The sequence below is a fragment of the Chiloscyllium punctatum genome, chromosome 35 (genome assembly GCF_047496795.1).
Source record: "Chiloscyllium punctatum isolate Juve2018m chromosome 35, sChiPun1.3, whole genome shotgun sequence".
NCBI lineage: Eukaryota > Metazoa > Chordata > Chondrichthyes > Orectolobiformes > Hemiscylliidae > Chiloscyllium > Chiloscyllium punctatum.
In genome coordinates, this window is record NC_092773.1 from 18,286,989 (window position 1) to 18,307,346 (window position 20,358).

The following is a 20,358-nucleotide window of genomic DNA, read 5'->3' on the forward strand; positions in this document are numbered from 1 at the left end:
CCTGTGCCCTTTACAAAAGGTGAATTAGCTGAATATGACGGAGTGCAGCAGGGTTACCAGTAAGTCAAATGGATAATGGATTTTGCTGTCAGCGACAAAGGAAATGCACTTGCCTTATCTTGCTGACAGCAGCCCACAATGTTTTCACAGACTTTAAAGCATAGACATACTCAAATTTATTTCCAGTCAGGCAACAGTTACAGCACACCCATCATGTGAGTGGGTGTGGAAACTTTCAAGCTTGCAGAATCCTTTCTGTGAAATGTGCAGGATCGAACTTTAAGCCCCAAAGTAGGTGGGTTTAGGTCAGGTTCAGAAATGTATATGTGAAGGAGAAGTCACTGTACACACTGCTGATTTGGTTTTCTTGTGATTTGACCTACAGCGTTCTGAGGTTGATGGCATCATCTACGCCCGAGGCTGTGTCGATGCGGTCAATCTGTGGTTCATGGATAACATTGGCATCACAGCGGGAATTCTTGCTGCCCTGCTCCTGCCACAGGTAGTCTCTTGATTGATCTTGCCATACTGTTGATCCTCTTGCTACACTGAGGCTTAAGAACAAAAGAATGACTACAATATCAGTAATAGCGTTTTTGGAAGTGTGAGAATGTAGGTGAATTTGCACAAAATGCTGCATCATTGAGGTTCACGAGCAATGATCTTAATTTTGAACACATTTCCACATTCATCTGAATCAGTTGTGGACAGGTATTTAAAGGAGAAGCTAGCCAGAGAGGGGAGCCATTTCACTCATTCTACCATTCAAAGAGACCAGGGCTGATCAGCAACTACATAAACCAATCTTTGCCCCACATCCCTTTCAGTTTCAAATTTAACATCAGCAACTGAGCTAGCATCAATTGCTGTTTTGTTTTGTATGTTTTTTATAAAAGATTCTAGGTTAGTTCATATTAGCCACTAATCTATTCATATTTTTTCTCTTTGTTCCCTTTCTATGTCCTTTCTATGACTCTTCTGTGCTATGTAAATCTTACATTTGTCATATCAGAGTTTCAGCATGTGATCCTGCTACATCTATTTGAATTGATGAATCTGCCCTTCTTCACTAGAGTTCCAGTCAGCTCCAAGCATCTGGTGGTGTTGGCTTCTAAATTTTGGTGCAACTCTCAGGAATTTGGCAAGAGTGAACTGGGGTTTATTAGCAAACTACATTTTGAAGCATATGATTAGATTTTGCTGTTTTACAAAGGGCATGGCATTCCTTGATATGTATGTTATGGGATCTTCTGCAACTTGTGTGGGATTATGGATTTCCAAATGTAAACTTTAATTATAACTGTCAGAACTATGTCTTCAAAAGTACCCAGCTGAAGCACACAAAGGAATTTCAAAACTGTTCTTATGCAGTACAGCATCTTCAGCCACTTTCCAATCTACTGCTCCTCAATGTACTGCAAGCAGCATTCTGAACAAATGTGCTTATCGCCCTCTGTATAGAACCTGTGGGGCTACGTCCCAAAACATATAAAAAATGATAACAGCAATAAAAACCATTTTGCTGTTGTGCACAGCTGAATGAAATGAGTGAGTGAGTGAAACTTTTGATTTTTAAACAAGAACAAATTGCAAACTAACTTGATGAAATTTGATGCAATATTTATTGAGGTTGAATGTTCAATTTGTGTGATATTTTTTATTTCATGTGCCCTCGAACTCTAATCACAACCAAACAATGTGAACTGAATGAATCAGTGTTGAATCTGAGTAAAAGCTAAAGTGATAGAAAGTTCTCATTGAAGAAAATCCGTACATTACATGGATGTTATGGTACTGAAAGTTTGAACTGACAAAAATGATAGCTTAAATGCCCATTAATTGGATCAAAGATGCTGTATTGTAAGGTTTGTTGTATATTTATAATAATGGATGGGTAGTTCTGTCATGTATTATTGCATCTAATCAAACACGCAGTCAAAGTGTCTTTCTTGTTTCCCGAAGGGTTACTGAGTCAGAAGGAATATTTCTTTCTGGGAATAACGACCTCTCAATGATACCTGAACAACTCTTGTCCACTAGGCATGGGGTCATGATGTGGTTCAAGAATTAAAATTTTGGAGGTGGGTTGGTTAGTGCCATCTGCCTAGAGTTTAAAAAAAGCATTTCATTTGGAGTGATTTGCTAGTTTAGTTTACTTTTGAGCTTCTGATTTGATTTTGCTGTGGAACTCTTCTTCTTTCTCATCACGTTCAACAATTTCTTCATTGAAGCTGTTTCTTAAATTGAGTACAAGGGATTTAAGCCTCTGGACTTGACCTGACTGCTGTTAGCCACAAGGTCTCAGAAGACTACCAACCTAGCTTCTTGAGAATGTTTTGAAAATTGAGTGTTTTGTGCTTTATGTGCAATTGAGTCAGGAGATTGATTGTTTGAAAATGAAATTACAATGGTCCTGATTTCTCTGCTCTGCCTTCACTTTGGTCTCAGAAAGCTTACATGCCTTGTAATAAACTGGACTTGTTCACCCTTAGTGTAGAACCTTGAGTCCATACCCTGGGGAAATTCTCTTCAAGTCTCCATAATTTGTGCATTTGTAGAGACGTCAATCCCAGATCTTCCTCCAGTTGCTCACCACGTCAACTCAGTTAACCATTCCTGAAGACTGATTTGGAAACATGTTTCAGAATGGAAGTCTGTCCTGGTGAAAATGAGAATATGTCTGACACGATCTTTCCTGGACATGTAAACTTTTGATTTTGAAACTGGAGAAAGCTCCTTGCAACTGGTGCCACTTAAAAAGGGTTAAGTGGTGGGAAACAACTGAAATCTAATTTGGTTAGAAACTCAGCTGGCTTAGTATAGAAATGGAGAAAGTGAGGACTGCAGATGCTGGTGATCAGAATCAAAAAATGTGGCGCTGGAAAAGCACAGCAGGTCAGGCCGCATCCAAGGAGCAGGATAATCGATGTTTCAGGCAGGAGCCCTTCCTGATGAAGATCTTATAGCCAAAACATCAACTTTCCTGCTCCTTGGATGCTGCCTAACCTTTTGTGCTTTTCCGGTGCCAAATTTATTGATGCTTAACCTAGGAATGTTTAACTTATTCCAAATGTGTTTCATTCGGCCCTAGTATCTGCATTTTCTTAACTTAGAAAGTTTCCATAGAACCTCTGGATTTCGCTCATGCTGTTTAGCTCTTGAAGGTTTCACTGAGCAATAATATTTAAATGAAGGAAATGTTGAAGGTATTGTTATTGATAGATTGTCCATTTAGTTTGGGCCAGTGTGAAATGACTGAATGGAGGGTGGGAAATGGAGACCTATGAGTAGATCTCCATTATTGTGTTCCATGTATCATCTTGGATGAGATGGAAATTTAGTGGGAATTCCTCTCGACGTTTGAGCTTGTAAATGAATGCAAAGCAGCTTCCATTACACTGGAAATCGTTACCCCTAACCTAACACATTGATATGGCCAGGCATATTTGCCAGTAAACTGTCTTCGCAGGAATCAAATCACCAGGCACACAATCAGAAAGTTATACCATCAATTTGCAACTGACCTGCAGTTAATTGCCGCACTGCCCGTTCCAGCAAAGACCATCACACTCCTAATGTGTTATTCTCAGGCTCAGTCTACTGTACGGTAACATCAATTAATCTGATGTGTCAAGCAGACCACTGATGTGCTGTGCATTAGGGGTGCACAGTATCCAATCTGAATTGTTGCTCTTGTTTAAGTAACTGAACAAGCAGCATGTTTGAAAGCTGGTTTTGTGGCCTTAATATTTTTAAGAGGTGATAAACCCAAAAGTTCCCAGTAGGAAGTGGCAGTAATTGAATGTGTGGCATGCATGCGCAGCTTGAAAATAGCTGTTTATTGAATGCTGTAAGATATTAAATATGCTATTTTAGTATGCCTTTACAATTTTACAAAATATACTTGCCAGTTCCAAACTATATTTGTAATTTCTAACATTTATAAACTGGAATAATTCTGGCCTGCCCCTTCTGAATGTTAACACTATTGCAGAATTATGGTTCAAAAGAGCCAGACAAATGCATGTTTCTCAAAAGTAATGTCTAAAATTGCACATACTTTACCGACATAAACATTCCAGTAATTACTTCAGCTAAAACAAAATGATTTTGAGTTGCCTCAAGCTACGGAGAGTATAATTTCTAATGCACCTATTTTATACGGTACATGACATCCAGCCTTGCAGTTCTGACTGCCCTTTCAGGGGCAGCATAGCAAGTGCATTGGTATTTTACTAACTGACTGAATGTTGAGCTCTTTCTGGTTGAACAGCTTGAAACTTTTCCAAGATTGGAACATGTGCTTTACAGAAAGTTCAGAAACAGCTTAGACAGAACATTATCAAAGTTCTGACTTCAGTCTCAAAAAGAACCACCTTGTCATCTTGCTGTCTTTCTCTGCCTCTTCTGCCAAAGTGAATCATCATTGCACTTCACTGCATTTAAATCAGGTTCCACGTGACTTTGCCCCTTTCACCTGAAATGGTTGTAGATCTGCCTCTGGAGGTAAACTATTTCCCAGCTTGAATAGTATTATTCTAACATGACGCTTTGCTTCCTGTCAATGAGACAATTTTGGCTGTATCACTCCCTTCTAATTCCATGGACTTCATCCTCCTGACAAGCTCCTTGCATGGCACTTTATCCAATAGGTTTCAAAGCCTATATATGCAGTATCTCCTATGCAACCCCAATCATCCTTTGCCTCATCAAAAAACTTAGGCAAGATTTATCTTTCACAAAATTCTTGCTGGCTTTCCTTGATTCCTTCCCAAACGGAAATTTATCTGATCCAATCACTTCCTCACCAATGACGTTAATCTGCCTGGCCTGTCATTTCTTGAATTATCCCTCTCCCTGTTCTTGAACAGCGGAATAACATTAGCCATGTTTCTGTCTTCTGGCACATTTCCTATGTCCAAGCTATTTAAAGCCTGTGCTATTTTCTCTTGGTTTTCATTCAGTCGGTGACCCTGCCTTTGAACTTTTGCAATATAAACCTTTCTTATCTGACGTAGGAACAGGTTTGACACAAGTTCCATTAGCCATTTTGTATTAATGTCTTATTTCCATTACATCTAAGTGAAGTACCTGGATTTATGACTTTACTCAGCAAAACTGAACGTATTTGCAATGACTTACCATAACTTTGTGACTCAGACTACCTACAAATAGTTACAATATGTCTATCTGCATATAGGGAGCTCAGTTATCATCACAGATTTTCCAATATTCCTTGAGTAGTGATGTGACTGGAGCTTGCCAACATTAAACCCGAGGCAGCTCATCAGCTAAAGTGGATTTTTCGCTTTATTAATTTCATCTTTGTCAAAGTTTGTCTTCATTTACATGATAATCTTGGAACTGATACACAGAGGTAGAGCAGATAGAAATACATCTCTCCTTTAGTAGGTCATCTGCAGCAAACAAGGGGAAACTCAAATGAAACTGCCCAGTGCCCAATATTCTACTTGATCTGGATGTTAGAGGCTGAATAACAATGACATAAGCTGACCACTTAATTGGCTGCTCGGTTTACTGGGCCATCGACAACAATAAAGTGCTGGTAGCGACATGTGCCAAAGGAGAGTCACAGAGTCTTCCAGTCCATTTAAGGCTGATGTCAAGTTGGATTATATAAGTGGCTTGCATCAAAATGGATTACATATCTGAGCAAAATAAATGGGCCTCACACCAATGGAGTAATGGTTTGCCAGGCCTGGGATTGCATAGACTCAAATGGCTTAAGGAACTCATCAGCAGTTTGAAACAAAAGAACTGTCTCTTTTTGTCAGCACAGGACTGTTGGAACCTGTCAATTAGGATGAGCTGTCTTGAGCCATTTCTCAAATGCCTTCTTTCCTCACAGTAATATGCAAATGTATAATTACTGTATTACAATTAGTGTATTCCATTAACCTACAGCAACAGTTCAGTTTTATGCATGGTGCTTCATTTCCTCTATCTTGTGAATTAGCAATGATTATTCAATGTCATTTTCTTTTAGTCTTATCCACTTGGGGCATTCCAGCAATTATTATATTTAGAATGTGAGTTCAGACCCTTGAGGTCAAAAAGGATTTGAGCTGGTTCTGATCTGGAACTCCTGGTCAATAAATATTCCAGTAGTTTGTTACTTGCATGTACCTGTGCCAGATGTTTGAAAGAGCTAACCAATTTGTTCCACTCACTTATTCTTTCCCCACAGACCGGCAAATCCTTCCCATTCAAACACTCATCGAATACCTTTTTAAAATTTTAGTTTAAAATTGTTTATGCCATCCTTTTAGTCAACTTCATCCTGTGGCACTTCTGCAAAGCAATTTATGGAGCTTGTAAGTGGAGAGCATTTTCAATTTTTATTCTTCACAGACACCTAATATCTGATAACATTTGGATCCAATTGGTGTCATTTCCAGTCAGAACAATCTGTCAAGGAATCCTTGCAGTCCACTATTATATTTTACAGCACTTTTATAAAAACTGTTTAAAACAAAAAGCCTGCAGCAAAATGGGCAGAATTTCCAATATCTTTGGAATATAATTGTGTGTGGAGATTTTACTATGCTTCCACAGGCCAGACTGATTATATTAATTACTTTGAAGGAAAAGCAAAAGAACAAATGGCTGCTGAAGGACTGTTTAGGACTGCATCTGACATTGAATGGGTAAATGTCTACAGAATTGCAGAATTCACTGCAGTGCATCAAACAGAATGATGTGTGATTGTTGATGGCTTCAGTGGTTTTATTACAGTTTTTCCTGTTTAAACAATATCTCATTTACTCTGATAGTTATTCAGCTCACAGTAGTACTTGTATTCCAGACTTCAGCTGCTATTTCTCACTGATACCTACTTCAAAATGGTGCTTGCCTTGGGCCAAGTATAGTCATGTAAAAGAATATCTGTTTGAGCCTGCTATTTATCAATTGATAAAGGTGTAAACCCAGATGTAATATCACTATGATGGGAGTTGAATCCGTGTCCCTAAAACATTAGCTTGGGATTCTCTATTTTTGGCCAAGTTCAATGACACTACCCCACTATGTAACTCCTAGTTGGTCAGCCAGGAGCCTGCTATGATCAGATCTTCTGTGGAATGGACAGTGTGGAATATGAATTGCAAAGCAAGTTTCTTTTTTCTTTAAAGGGAAAGGGCTGAGAGTGGGAATAATTAGCTAGCTCTATTAAGGAGACAGCACAGGCTACTGGATGGATGGCTGTGTCATTCTATGAAAAATCCAAAGATGTCTGTCAGAGAGAAAGGGAGAAAAATCTAAAATTGTGATGATGGTCCCTCCACGCCAAAAGGCATTTGAAAACTTGGTGAATTACATCATTTATAGAGTACATTTCTAACTAATGAAATTGAAGGATTTGAATGATTAATTGAAATTCGCAGTGGCAGCTTGGACAATTGATTATTGGTTTTCATTAAACTGTGACAGAATGACATGTCTGCAGAGCATAACTCAGATAACTTCCTATTCAATGTTCAGATTATATCTAAATGCATGAAATTCTGGAATTGAGCTGCTTCCACATGATCTTTTGATATTCTTCAGTAGTTGATACCAACTTATGTGTTTATGGGGATGTCACTCACAATAAAGTGATAAGTCTGCTCATGTTCCTACCCTTTGTTTTCGATACTGTTAAAACTCCAGTGAATACGGAGGTGTATTAAACCCAGTGATGGGGCACAATCAATTTCTCCAGAACTGCAAAAGTTAAAATAAACCTTGCTTTTATATCCATCATATTTTCAGCCAAACTAGTTAATTAACCAAATCCAATTAATTACCTTAGAAACGTACTCACTTCTCAAGAAGCTAAGTTGCCCACTTTAGTTCATAATTGCTCATTTTGCTGGTTGTTTGCTCCTCTGAACTGTGAGGGATGTTTGCAACCTCAAAGACACAATGTAAATACACAATTAGAAGTGAGTACGTTTCTAAGGTAATTAATTGGATTTGGTTAATTAACTAGTTTGGCTGAAAATATGATGGATATAAAAGCAAGGTTTATTTTAACTTTTGCAGTTCTGGAGAAATTGATTGTGCCCCATCACTGGGTTTAATACACCTCCGTATTCACTGGAGTTTTAACAATATCGAAAACAAAGGGTAGGAACATGAGCAGACTTATCACTTTATTGTGAGTGACATCCCCATAAACACATAAGTTGGTATCAACTACTGAAGAATATCAAAAGATCATGTGGAAGCAGCTCAATTCCAGAATTTCATGCATTTAGATATAATCTGAACATTGAACAGGAAGTTATCTGAGTTATGCTCTGCAGACATGTCATTCTGTCACAGTTTAATGAAAACCAATAATCAATTGTCCAAGCTGCCACTGCGAATTTCAATTAATCATTCAAATCCTTCAATTTCATTAGTTAGAAATGTACTCTATAAATGATGTAATTCACCAAGTTTTCAAATGCCTTTTGGCGTGGAGGGACCATCATCACAATTTTAGATTTTTCTCCCTTTCTCTCTGACAGACATCTTTGGATTTTTCATAGAATGACACAGCCATCCATCCAGTAGCCTGTGCTGTCTCCTTAATAGAGCTAGCTAATTATTCCCACTCTCAGCCCTTTCCCTTTAAAGAAAAAAGAAACTTGCTTTGCAATTCATATTCCACACTGTCCATTCCACAGAAGATCTGATCATAGCAGGCTCCTGGCTGACCAACTAGGAGTTACATAGTGGGGTAGTGTCATTGAACTTGGCCAAAAATGGAGAATCCCAAGCTAATGTTTTAGGGACATGGATTCAACTCCTATCATAGTGATATTTGAATTTAATATATAAAAAAATCATTGGAATTTAAAAGCTAGCTCACAGCGACCATGTAAGCACACATTTGGTCCACCATCGCTTTTGCAGAAGGAAATTTGCCATCATGTGACCTGAGACCCACAGCGGTGTGGTTGACTCTTATATACTTAGCAAGACACTTTCAGTTGTTTAATCACCGTTGCAAAGCTTCACCAACAGAATCAAACTGAAAGGACCACCCAGCATCAAGCTGAGCAGTGGAAATGGCAACGGCATCACATAACCGTGTTGACCTTATAAAGTCCCCCTTCCCAACATCTGGATGTTTGTACAAAATTGAAAGAGCTATCCACAGTCTGGGCAAGCAAGAGTCTGACATAGTTCTCTTTACAGAATTGTATCTGACCGACCTTGTCCAAAACACCACCATCACTATCCCTTGGGATATCATGTCTTGCCAGCAGTTTGACCCACCAGATGTGATGATGCAGTGGAGTAAAGTTGGAACGGAGTCACCCTTGGAGTCCTCAACATTGACTCCAGGCCCTATGAAGTTTAGTGGCATTAGGTCAAACAAAGGTAGGGAACTCCCACCCGACCCCAAACCCAACTAATGTCAAGTTTCATGTTAAATGTCACTTGGAGGTAACACTGATGCTGGGTGGAAGACTTCAATGTCCATTATTCAGGTTAAAAGGCAGCACTCTCCAGATTTCTGCAATTAACAAGAAAATAACTGTTTATTAAAAACAAATTGTCTTTAACCAAAGGCAATTAGGAAATATTAATTATGAATTTATAATGCTATAATGTAAACTCTACCTCTTAAATTTCATCCTTTCACTCATAGCCAGATATTCAAAGGCAGAAAAGATGTGGGTGTGAAGGGTGCAAAAAGAAAAAGGAATTTACCGAACAGTACAATAGCACTTGTCTGGACCAAAGAATTCGTTGAGTTCTGGTTATCTTCCTTTCAATTCTTTTCACTTCTGAACTAAATCGAATTGAATTTATTGTCATGTGTACTGAGGCACAGTGAAGTGCTTTGTCTTGTGAGTAATACAGGCCGATCACAGAGTTAAGTAGCATAGATAAGTAAATGATAGGTAAACAGCGGCAAAAACAAAAACACAGGTACAGGCGAATGTTAAGAGTTTGTGAGTCCATTCAGTATTCTAACAACAGTCGGGTAGAAACTGTTATGAAACCAGCTGATGCGTGTGTTCAGGCTTCTGTACCTTCTCCCCGATGGTAGAGGTTGTAGAAAAACTTTGCCAGGGTGGGATGGATCCTTAAGAATGCTGGTGGCCTTTCCTTGACAGTGGGCCTGGTAGATGGATTCTGTAGATGGGAGGTTGGCCTTTGTGATTGTCTGGGCCGATTTCACCACTCTCTGTAACCATCTTCGATCTTGAATGGTACAGTTGCCGTATCAGGTAGTGATACATTCAGATAGAATGCTTTTGATGGCGCACCTATTGGCAAGGGTACTTGTCTTCATGCCAAATTTCCTTAGCTGCCTGAGGAAGAAGAGACGTTGGGCCTTTGTAACCAGTGTGTCCACATGAAGAGTCCAAGAAAGCTTGTTGTGGATGACCACTCCCAAGAGCTTGACACTCTCCACTCATTCCATCTCTGCACTGTTAATGTGTAGGGGGGGGGGCATGAGTAACATCCCGCCGAAAGTCAATAATGAGTTCCTTGGTTTTGCTGGCATTGAGAGCTAGGTTGTTCTCAGTGCACCATTTTTCTAGGCCTTCCACCTCCCATCTGTAGTCATTGCACACCAATGCTCCCTTGAGAATCTCAAATGAGAATTTGTTTGTTTATTGTCTATGAAGATGTTTTGGGGATTTGCAGAGAAAGGTGAGTAGAAGACAATTGAGCTGTCTGGAGGCTTTCTAATACTGCATTCCAACATAAGAGAGAGACACAGAGCGCTAGAGCTAAATTCCAGAAGGCAGCTGAGAGTGAGTGCCATTGACATCAAGGCATTTGTCCCAGTGTGGCAGCAAGGAGACCAGACAAAACAGGAGTCAATGGGTATCAGGAGAAAACTCGGCGCTGGCAGAGTTAGCATAAAGGTAGATGGCTGTGGTTGTTGGAGGTCAATCATCTCAGCTCTAGGCCATCTCCGTAGGAGTTCCCTCGGGTTGGGTCCTAGGCTCAACCACCTTCAGCTGCTTCATCAATGACCTTCCCACCATCATAAGGTCAGAAGTGGGGATGTTCACCGATGATTGCAAAACATTCAGCACCATCCGCAACTCCTGACATTCTGAAGCAGTCCAGGTTCAAATGCAACAAGCCCAGGACAATATCTAGTATCAGGTTGATAAGTGGAAAGTAACATTTGGAGCATAAAGGTTCCAAAATATGACCATATTCATCAAGAAAGAATTTATCCTTTACCCCTTAATGTTCAATGCTACTGCCATCTTTGAATTCCCCATTGTCCACAGCTGGGAGCTTACCATTGACCAGAAATTCATCTGGATTCACTGCATTAACACAGTGGCTACACGAGCGGGCCAGAGGCTAGGAATCCTGCAGCGATTAATTCACCTCTTTACTCCCCAAAAGCTGTCCACCATCTACAAGGCACAAGCCAGGAGTGTGATGGAATACTCCCCACTTGCCTGGATGGGTATAACTCCAACAACATTCAAGAATCTCAGTGCCATCCAGGACAAAACAGCCCGCTTGATTGGCACTGCATCCACAAGCATCCATTCCCTCAACCACTGACGCTCAGTAGCAGCAGAATGTACAATCTACAAGATGTACTGCAGAAATTCACCAAAGATCCTTTCACAACACCTTCCAAACCCATGACCACTTCCACCAAGGAGGACAAGGACAGGAGATACATGAAAACACCACCCCCTGCAAGTTCCCCTCCGAGCCACTCACCATGCTGACTTGGAAATATATTACCATTCCTTTGCTGTGGCAAAATCAAAGTCCTGGAATTACCTCCCCAGGGACATTGTGGATTACTGTACATTACATGGACTGTAGCAGTCCAAGAAGGCGTCTCACTACCACCTTCGCAAGGACAACTGGGGATGAGCAATAGCCAGCAATATCCATGTCCCATGAGTAACTAATAAAAGGAAACTGAACTGGACCAACCATGTAAATACTGTGGCTACAGAGCTGGGCAGAAGCAAGGGAAATATGGTGTGGGCAAGAATTGCTGACTGAGCCAGTGATTTCCTCATCCCATGAACAAATAAAAAAAAGTTGAGACTGGTTCTGTTCCTAAACTTCAGCTGCAAAAGTCTTCTAGAAAGCAATTCTTTGGTTCTCCTTGTTAACAGCATCCATAAGGTATACTTGGCCTCTCATGTGAAAAAAGCTAAGACAGACTGTTCAGTTGTTAGGTTTTTGTTCTTCTGTGAAAATCGTTAATTCTGAAATAAAAGTAGATGCTAGTTTTTTGAAGAAGTAACATTCAGGATTGATGAGGGCTGGGCAGTAGATGTGACCTATATGGACTTCAGTAAGGCATTCAACAAGGTTCCTCATTGGAAACTAGTTAGCAAGGTTAGATCACATGAAACACAGGAGAACTAGCCATTTGGATACAGAACTGGCTTGATTGTTGAAGACAGAGGGTGGTGGTGGTGGAGGGTTGCTTTTCAGACTGGAGGCCTGTGACCATGGTGTGCCATAAGGATTGGTGCTGGGTCTACTGCTTTTTGTCATTTATATAAATGATTTGGATGTGAACATAGGAGGCATAGTTAGTAAGTTTGCAGAAGACACCAAAATTGGAGGTGTAGTGGACAGCGAAGAAGGTTACATCAGAGTACAATGGGACCTTGATCAGATGGGCCAATGGGCTGAGGTGTGGCAGATGGAATTTAATTTAGATAAATGTAAGGTTCTGCATTTTGGAAAAGCAAATCAGAGCAGAACTTATACAATTAATGGTAAGGTCCTAGGGAGTGTTGCTGAACAGACAGACCTTGGACGGCAGGTTCATAGTTCTTTGAAAGCAGTATCGCAGGTAGATAGGATAACGAAGAAGTTGTTTGGTATGCTTTCCTTTATTGGCCAGAGAATTGAGTAAAGGAGGTAGGAGCCGAAAAATGTGTTGCTGGAAAAGTGCAGCAGGTCAGGGAGCATCCAAGGAGCAGGAGAATCAACGTTTCGGGCATGAGCCCTTCTTCAGGGATTCTGCTGCGCTTTTCCAGCAACACATTTTCGGTTCTGATCTCCAGCATCTGCAGTCCTCACTTTCTCCTATAGGAAGTAGGGGAGGTCATGTTGTACAGGACATTGGTTAGGGCACTTTTGGAATATTGTGTGGAATTCTGGTCTCCTTCCTATCAGAAGGAAGTTGTGAAACTTGAAAACCTTCAGAAAGGATTTACAAGGATGTTGCCATGGTTGGAGGATTTGAGCTATAGGGGGAGGCTGAATAGACTGGGGCTGTTTTCCCTGGAGTGTTGGAGGCTGAGGGGTGACCTTATCGATGTTTATAAAATTGTGAGGTTCATGGATAGGATAAATAGACAAGATCTTTTCCCTGGGCTGGGGGAGTCCAGAACTAGAGAGCATAGGTTTAGGGTGAGAGGGGAATGATATAAAAGGGACCTAAGGGGCAACGTTTTTACACAGAGGGTGGTGCATGTATGGAATGAGCTGCCAGAGAAAGTGGCGGAGGCTGGTACAATTACAGCATTTAAAAGTAATCTGGATGGGTACATGAATAGGAAGGGTTTAGAGTGATATGGGCCAACTGCTGGCAAATGGGACTAGATTAGGTTAGGATATCTGGTCAACATGGATGAGTTGGACCGAAGAGTATGTTTCCGTGCTGTACATCTCTGTGACTCTAATCATTAATCATCTTACCTTGGTCATATACTCTTTACATGATAAAGATTTTTCCTCATTCCCAACAAGATATTTTTAAAGAGATTGTGTTGTCTTTTCCAGGGTTAATTAAACCTGAAGTCATCATTTTTTTTTTGTTCAAAGACCAGAAAGTAACTCTGTTGTGTGTAACAAACTGCTCGCTTAAAATATCCTGCTTCTCATCTATCACTTTCTTTCCTCTTAAATGTCAAACTCATCTGGCATTGACATTCAGTTTGTCGCTGTCTGAAATGTTCAAAACGTCTCCCGCAAGTTGGCTTGAGCCTGTTTGTGTTCCCCCACCCACCACCACCACTCCCAGAGGCTGACTTCTGTCTTTTTAGGTTAACCTCTCCTTCCCCACAGAGAGACATGATGTCAGCGCCATCGCAGAACCTGGCCCACGTTTGCTCACAGTAAGCAGGCTATCCCTCTGATGAGGCATCACAACCCAACCCCCACCCTTACCCAATATCCAGAGCATAAACATCCTGTCTGAAAGTTATTGTATGGTTTTTCTAAAATGCAAAGCTCATTCAAGGGATGTGGAGATTGTTGGCAAGATCAGTATTTATTGCCCAAACCTCACGCTGATCATCTGTGATTCTTCCTGTCCAGATTGAAAAGAGAAAAATGTGCATTTCTAGAGAATTCTTTACAGTATTGGGATAGTTCAAAGTTTTTCCAACCGAAGAAGCACTTTATACCGTGAATGCTGTTGTAATCCAAGACATGTATTTTCCCCTGTTGCCTCTGTGGTTGAGATAAGCCTCATGACTGCACATGAGTGTTGTCTCTGTTGCACACCATTTGATGAAATAGGACAGTTTGAATCTTCAACCTTGTCCATATAGAGATGGAAAGCATTGCATTCTTTACAGTCAGTTCAAGGCTTTTACCAAAAGGTTACATCAAAAGTGAAACTGCAATACATTTGCACACCAACGCGTTGTTGATCAGTTCAGGAACAGTACAGGTATGAACTCAGGAACCTCACACTGTAGAGTTGGGATGAAGAGACACGTGAAGGCTTGGCTGAAGGTATTAATTTGGGAGGTGTGTTCCTCAGGTTACTTGTTGAGGTTTGTGGATTCAGTTGAAGGTTACACAAACTGGCAAATTTATACCCATAAAAATATAACAGGTTTTAGGAAGATTATGACCATGAAATAACAGGGCAAAAGTAACCATCAGTGACTTCCATTCCAGTTGGTTGGCAGGACATTTCACTCGTGTTTTAATCCAATAATTCTTTGATTCATGACAATTGTTGTTACTCACTGACTACAAAGAGCACAGTGGTAGAAGCATTCAGAGAATAAGAGATATAGGGTGGGGATCTGGCCTTCCTGATCACAAAGGAGCTATAGACTGACCATATTGGAATGAAGTACTGTCGGTTCTGCTGTAACGTGGTAATTCTGTTCTCACGCAATCCCGTGTTATAAGTAGATCACATAATAGCAGCACCATTTAAAATAACGGGGCCAGAATTATGTTGTAACCAATACATGCTTTAAAAGTTTGTGTTTTAGTAACAGTGTTCCCAATTCGTCAATCGCTTTCCAGTGAATTTGCATGAACGAAACGCATATATAAGCAGAGGACCTGTATGGCTGGAGGCAGGCTAAAAAGAGGATCAGGTAAAACTGTAATTCCCCGCTTGCTAAGACTGTTGGCATTCACATGGCAGTGAAATATCAGAGGTGCCAGCCAAACTGTGTGCAGGGACTTAGTCACAGCTTTTAGCCGAGGAAGCAGGGGATGGAAACTGATAGCAAATGTAAGGATGTCAAGTGGGAAGGAAGAATTGAAATCTTAACCACACCATATTAGTTTCAGTTTTGTCAGTTGTTAAGTGTCCAGTCGCTGTGGGGGCACTGAGTCTGGTATTGGCTCACCACCTGTAGCCCAAAACATAATGCAGGTGGCACAGTGGTTAGCACTACTGCCTCACAGCGCCAGAGACCTGGGTTCAATTCCCGCCTCAGGCGACTGACTGTGTGGAGTTTGCACATTCTCCCCGTGTCTGCATGGGTTTCCTCCGGGTGCTCCGGTTTCCTCCCACAGTCCAAAGATGTGCAGGGCAGGTGAATTGGCCATGCTAAATTGCCTGCAGTGTTAGGTAAGGGGTAAATGTAGGGGTATGGGTGGGTTGCGCTTCGGCGGGTCGGTGTGGACTTGTTGGGCTGAAGGGCCTGTTTCCACACTGTAAGTAATCTAATCTAATCTAAAAGGTCAACATTTCTGCAGATGGGCCCCATTGAATGAGATTCTTATGCTGGTTTTGAGCTGAAACCCACAACAAAAGGAGTTATAATTGGCGATAGTCATACTGCATAATGAGCTCTCTGATGCAATTAAGTGGGACAGTTACAGATCACAAATCATGGCCAATCATAGTAATGATTGTATGGTTTCAGTAAATAGTTAACAATTAGCCAACTGCTCATTTGAATATCATTTTGAGAGCATTGTTGTGCAGTTCTCCTGTCAGCAGATATTAAATCACCATCTGTTTGCTTGTCATTTATCCATTAAAACAAATGGAATAAAAACAGTCTGCGACTTCATATCTTGGAATACATTTCATGGGCTTTGCCTACATTAACTCAATCTGATCTGATTCATAAGAAATGGAAGAATTGCAGTTCTAAAGCACCTTTCATCACTTTCAGATATCCTAAAGTTACAATGAATGATATATTTTTGAAATGCAATTATAGTGATTGTAACAAGGTCAGCCAGATGGAGCTCATAGAATGTGGGTTCCCAGATTGGGACTGTTAATCTGGTCTCATCAGGGAGTCCTGGCTGACAGATAATAAAAGACGTGTCAGGCGTTCTGACACTCTGAGATCCCACTCTGAGGGAGCTGGATCAGTGTTGAGGACGCTGGTCATAGAGGGTGGAAATAAAGGGCGACTTGGTGATGGGATACCAGCCTCTGTAAAGTTATTTCAGTTGTCATGGATGCAAGTAAAGAAATCTAGCAGCCAGGTTGAATGCAGTAACGTTGTGCCGTTATTGAATGAGGTTTCTGCAATTCCCTCCAGAAGCATCTCTATTTCCGCCTGCTCCTTGAAAATGCTCATGAAGCCCAAGCCTATCTACTGTCATACAGCCTTTTGTGAATTAATACCAGATTTTGTTTGACAGTGTTGCCATGCATTACCTTGAGACAGCGTGTGATTTTAAAGGTGCTGGATGGTTGTTACTGTTGTTCCCAAGAGATTGCACAGCAGCACGAGCTGAGATCTGAAAGCAACTCAGCCTCATCCAACAGATGGCGCATGCAGCACTCCTTCAGTGCTTTCCTGGATCGTCAGCCTACACTTTGTGCCCAGGTTCCTGAACTAGGTCTTCAACTCTTATGCTTTAGACTCAGTGATGAAAATGTTACCATGAGATAATGCTGACCATCCCATTGGCCAGTCCAGTGTAGGACTGGGTGCCTGGAAGTTGTTTCTGAAGCCTGAACAGAAAACTTTTGATTTTTCGATTCTTACCTGATCAATGAAGCAATTTTTCTTCAACTGTGAGCATTATTTAAAACAAGTTGGGAAACTAGCACATTTTTACACATATGGTGAATTAAATTCTTATGCAGGCTATTTGTTTTAATATTGTTAACCATTATCAGCCTGGGCGAAAAAGTCTTCAGTTTCCCAAAAGCCAAACCTAAAGTTAAAAATCACATAGGGTATAGTGCTGCAGGTTTATTTGGAAGTGCTAGCTTTTGGAGCACTGCTCCATCAGGTAACTAGTGGGGTAGGATCAGAAGACACAAATCCTGCCCCACCAGTTACCTGATGAAGGAGCAATGCTCTGAAAGCTAGTCCTTTCAAATAAACCTATTGGACTATAACCTGGTGTCGTGTGATTTTTAACTTTGTCCACTCAGTCCATTCCCATCATAAATGTAAAGTAACATTCCGCTTCTTCCTGGAAAAAATAGGCCTGAATTGTCCCCATCCACCACCACCCTCCTCTACCTCACTGAGCTTGTCCTCAGTTTGAACAATTTCTCTTTCATCCTTCTACTTTCTTCAGATCAAAGCTGTGGCCAAGGATACCTGCATCAGCCCCATTCTGCCCGTCTCTTTGTGGGGTACATGGAACATTCCTTGTTTTAATCCTACTCGGGTACCCTCTCACAATTCTTTAGCTAGTACATCGATGACATCATCTGTGCTGCTTCTGTTTCTTGTCCTGAATTGGAAAAGGTTATCAATTTTGTTTCGACTTTCCACCTTACACTCACTTTCACCTGGTCTATCTCTGACTCCTCCCTTTCCTCAACATTTCTGTTCTCATTTCTGGGGATAGTTGGCCACTGATATCTGCTACAAACTCACTGACTCCCACAATTACGTAGAATTCCTACAGTGTGGAAACAGGCCGTTCAGCCCAACAAGTCCACACCGACGCTCTGAAGAGTATCCCACCCAAACCCATTCCCCTACCCTATTACTCTACATGTATTACCCTATTACTCTGACTAATGCAGCTAACCTACACATCCCTGAAAGCAATGGGCAATTTAGTATGACTAATCCACCCTAACTTGCACATTTTTGGATTATGGGAGGAATCGCAGACAGACGTGGGGAAAATGTGCAAACTCCATGCAGGCTGGAATCGAAGTAAAGTTAAGAGCCACCAAGTAAAGAACTGATTTTGTAGTCCCTAATTAATATTAGGTGTTCAATTATAAAGGGGCTAAACTGAGTCATGATCCCACCAGCTACTGAATAACCTTGCTCCTTTGCCCCTTGGAGCCCTGCCTGTACTCAGCTGCCACTCAGTTTCACTCTTGCACACAAGCAGGACTCCTCCACTCTATCCTACCTAGTCACATGCCTCTCTATTCTAACCCCTCCTGCTAACTCCCTGACTGCTCTCTATACTAGCTACTCCCCCACTACCACTGAACCAACACCCTCTCTCAAACCTGGTCTTGAACCTGTCTCTGACTGGTTACCTTGACTACACATCCTCACATCTGCTTCCTGTAAAGTGTATTTTTTTAAATATATATACACGTTCATTCGTGGGAATTGGGTGTCACTGGATAGGCCAGCATTTCTTACCCATCCCTAATTGCCCCAGAAGGCAGTTAAGACCCATTGCTGTGGGTCAGGAGTCACATGTCGGCCAGACCAGACAAGGACAGCAGTTTCCTTCCCTAAAGAACATTAGTGAACCAGATGGGTTTCCTGACAATCAACAATAGTTTCATAATCATCATTAAACTCCTATTTCCAGATATTTCTTGAATTCGAATTTCACCATCTGCTATGATAGGATTCGAACCCAAGATCCTAGAATAATACGAGGGTCTCTTGCATTAATAGTCTAGCAATAATACATCTAGATCCTGACCTCCTTAATTCCATCCTCCCAGTTCCTCTTAAGTCCATTGCATCTGTTCCAACGATGCCAGCTTCAACACACGGGACCTCCAAAATGTCCATCTTCTTCCTCAAATGAGGATTTTCCACCACTATAGTTGACAGGGCCCTTAACCGGGTCTGACCCAGCTTCCGCACTTCAGCCCTCACCCCCTCTCTTTCCTCCCACAACAGCGATCTGTCCTCACCTATCATCCCACCAGCATCCACAGGTAAAAGATCCTGAGCTGCCACTTCCGTTACTTCCATCAGGATGCCACCACCAGACACATATTCCCCTCCTCTCCCTTGTCAGCCTTCCGCAGGGACTATTCCCTCCAGGACACCATGGTCCATCCTCGACTCCCAACATCTCCCCACAGCCCCAAGACACCTTCCCGTGGAATTGTAGAAGGTGTCACATCTGCAAGTTTACTTCCTCCGTCCTCAAAGCCCAAGACACACCTTCTCGGTGAAACGGCACTTTACCTGCACCTCACTCGATCTAGTCACAGTGTGATCATCTCTACATTGAGGAAACGAAATGTAGACTGGGCGGCCCCTTTACACAACCCCAATGTTCTGCCTGTAGAAATGACCCTGAGCTTCAGGTTACCTGCCATTTCAACACACCACCATGTTTCCTAGCCGGCATCTCTGTATCAGGCTTGCTGCAGTGTTCCAGCAAAGATCAGTGAAAGCTGGAAGTACATCACCTCATTTTCTACCTGGAAACTCAACAGGCTTCTAGACTCAATATAGTGTTCAATAATTTTAGGGCTTGATGCACCTCCTCCAACATCTTTATCCCAACCCCCATATCACGTGGGCTATTCAAACAAACAACCCATTGTCAGCCATCAGCAGCCATTCATTCTCCCAGGCTAACTTTTACCAAATGACTTTGTCCACCCAACTGTTTTTCTCTGTCTCTCGAGACTCCAACACCTCCTATTCTTGGCTCCTGTCCCCTTCCTGTGCACCGCCTTTTGCATATAGACCAACCCTTTCTCAGCAACTATCAGTTCTGAAGAAGGGTCACGAGATCCGAAACATTAACTCAGTTTCTCTCCACTGATGCTGCCAGACCTGCTGTGTTTTTTCCAGCATTTTCTGTTTTGGATTCCAAAATAGTGTTGTGAATCTCTGTGATTCCAACTTAATTATTGGATTGCCAAACCACTGCTTAGTTTGTAGCTCATGTCAACAAGAGTTTTTAAGTAATATCTTCGAGGAGAAAGTGAGGACTGCAGATGCTGGAGATCAGAGCTGAAAATGTGTTGCTGGAAAAGCGCAGCAGGTC

The 20,358-nt window shown here is 41.5% G+C and overlaps 1 protein-coding gene across 3 annotated transcripts in view; it reads left to right on the plus strand.

Moving 5' to 3' along the window:
- The window catches only part of LOC140459719 (tetraspanin-15), a 181,250-nt gene that overhangs the window by 142,739 nt on the left and 18,153 nt on the right, over positions 1-20,358 (plus strand). For all 3 annotated transcript variants that reach the window (XM_072554159.1, XM_072554158.1, XM_072554160.1), the window contains one exon: positions 386-502. In XM_072554159.1, the coding sequence (XP_072410260.1) occupies positions 386-502 (117 nt within the window). The remainder of the gene's footprint in view (positions 1-385; positions 503-20,358) is intronic.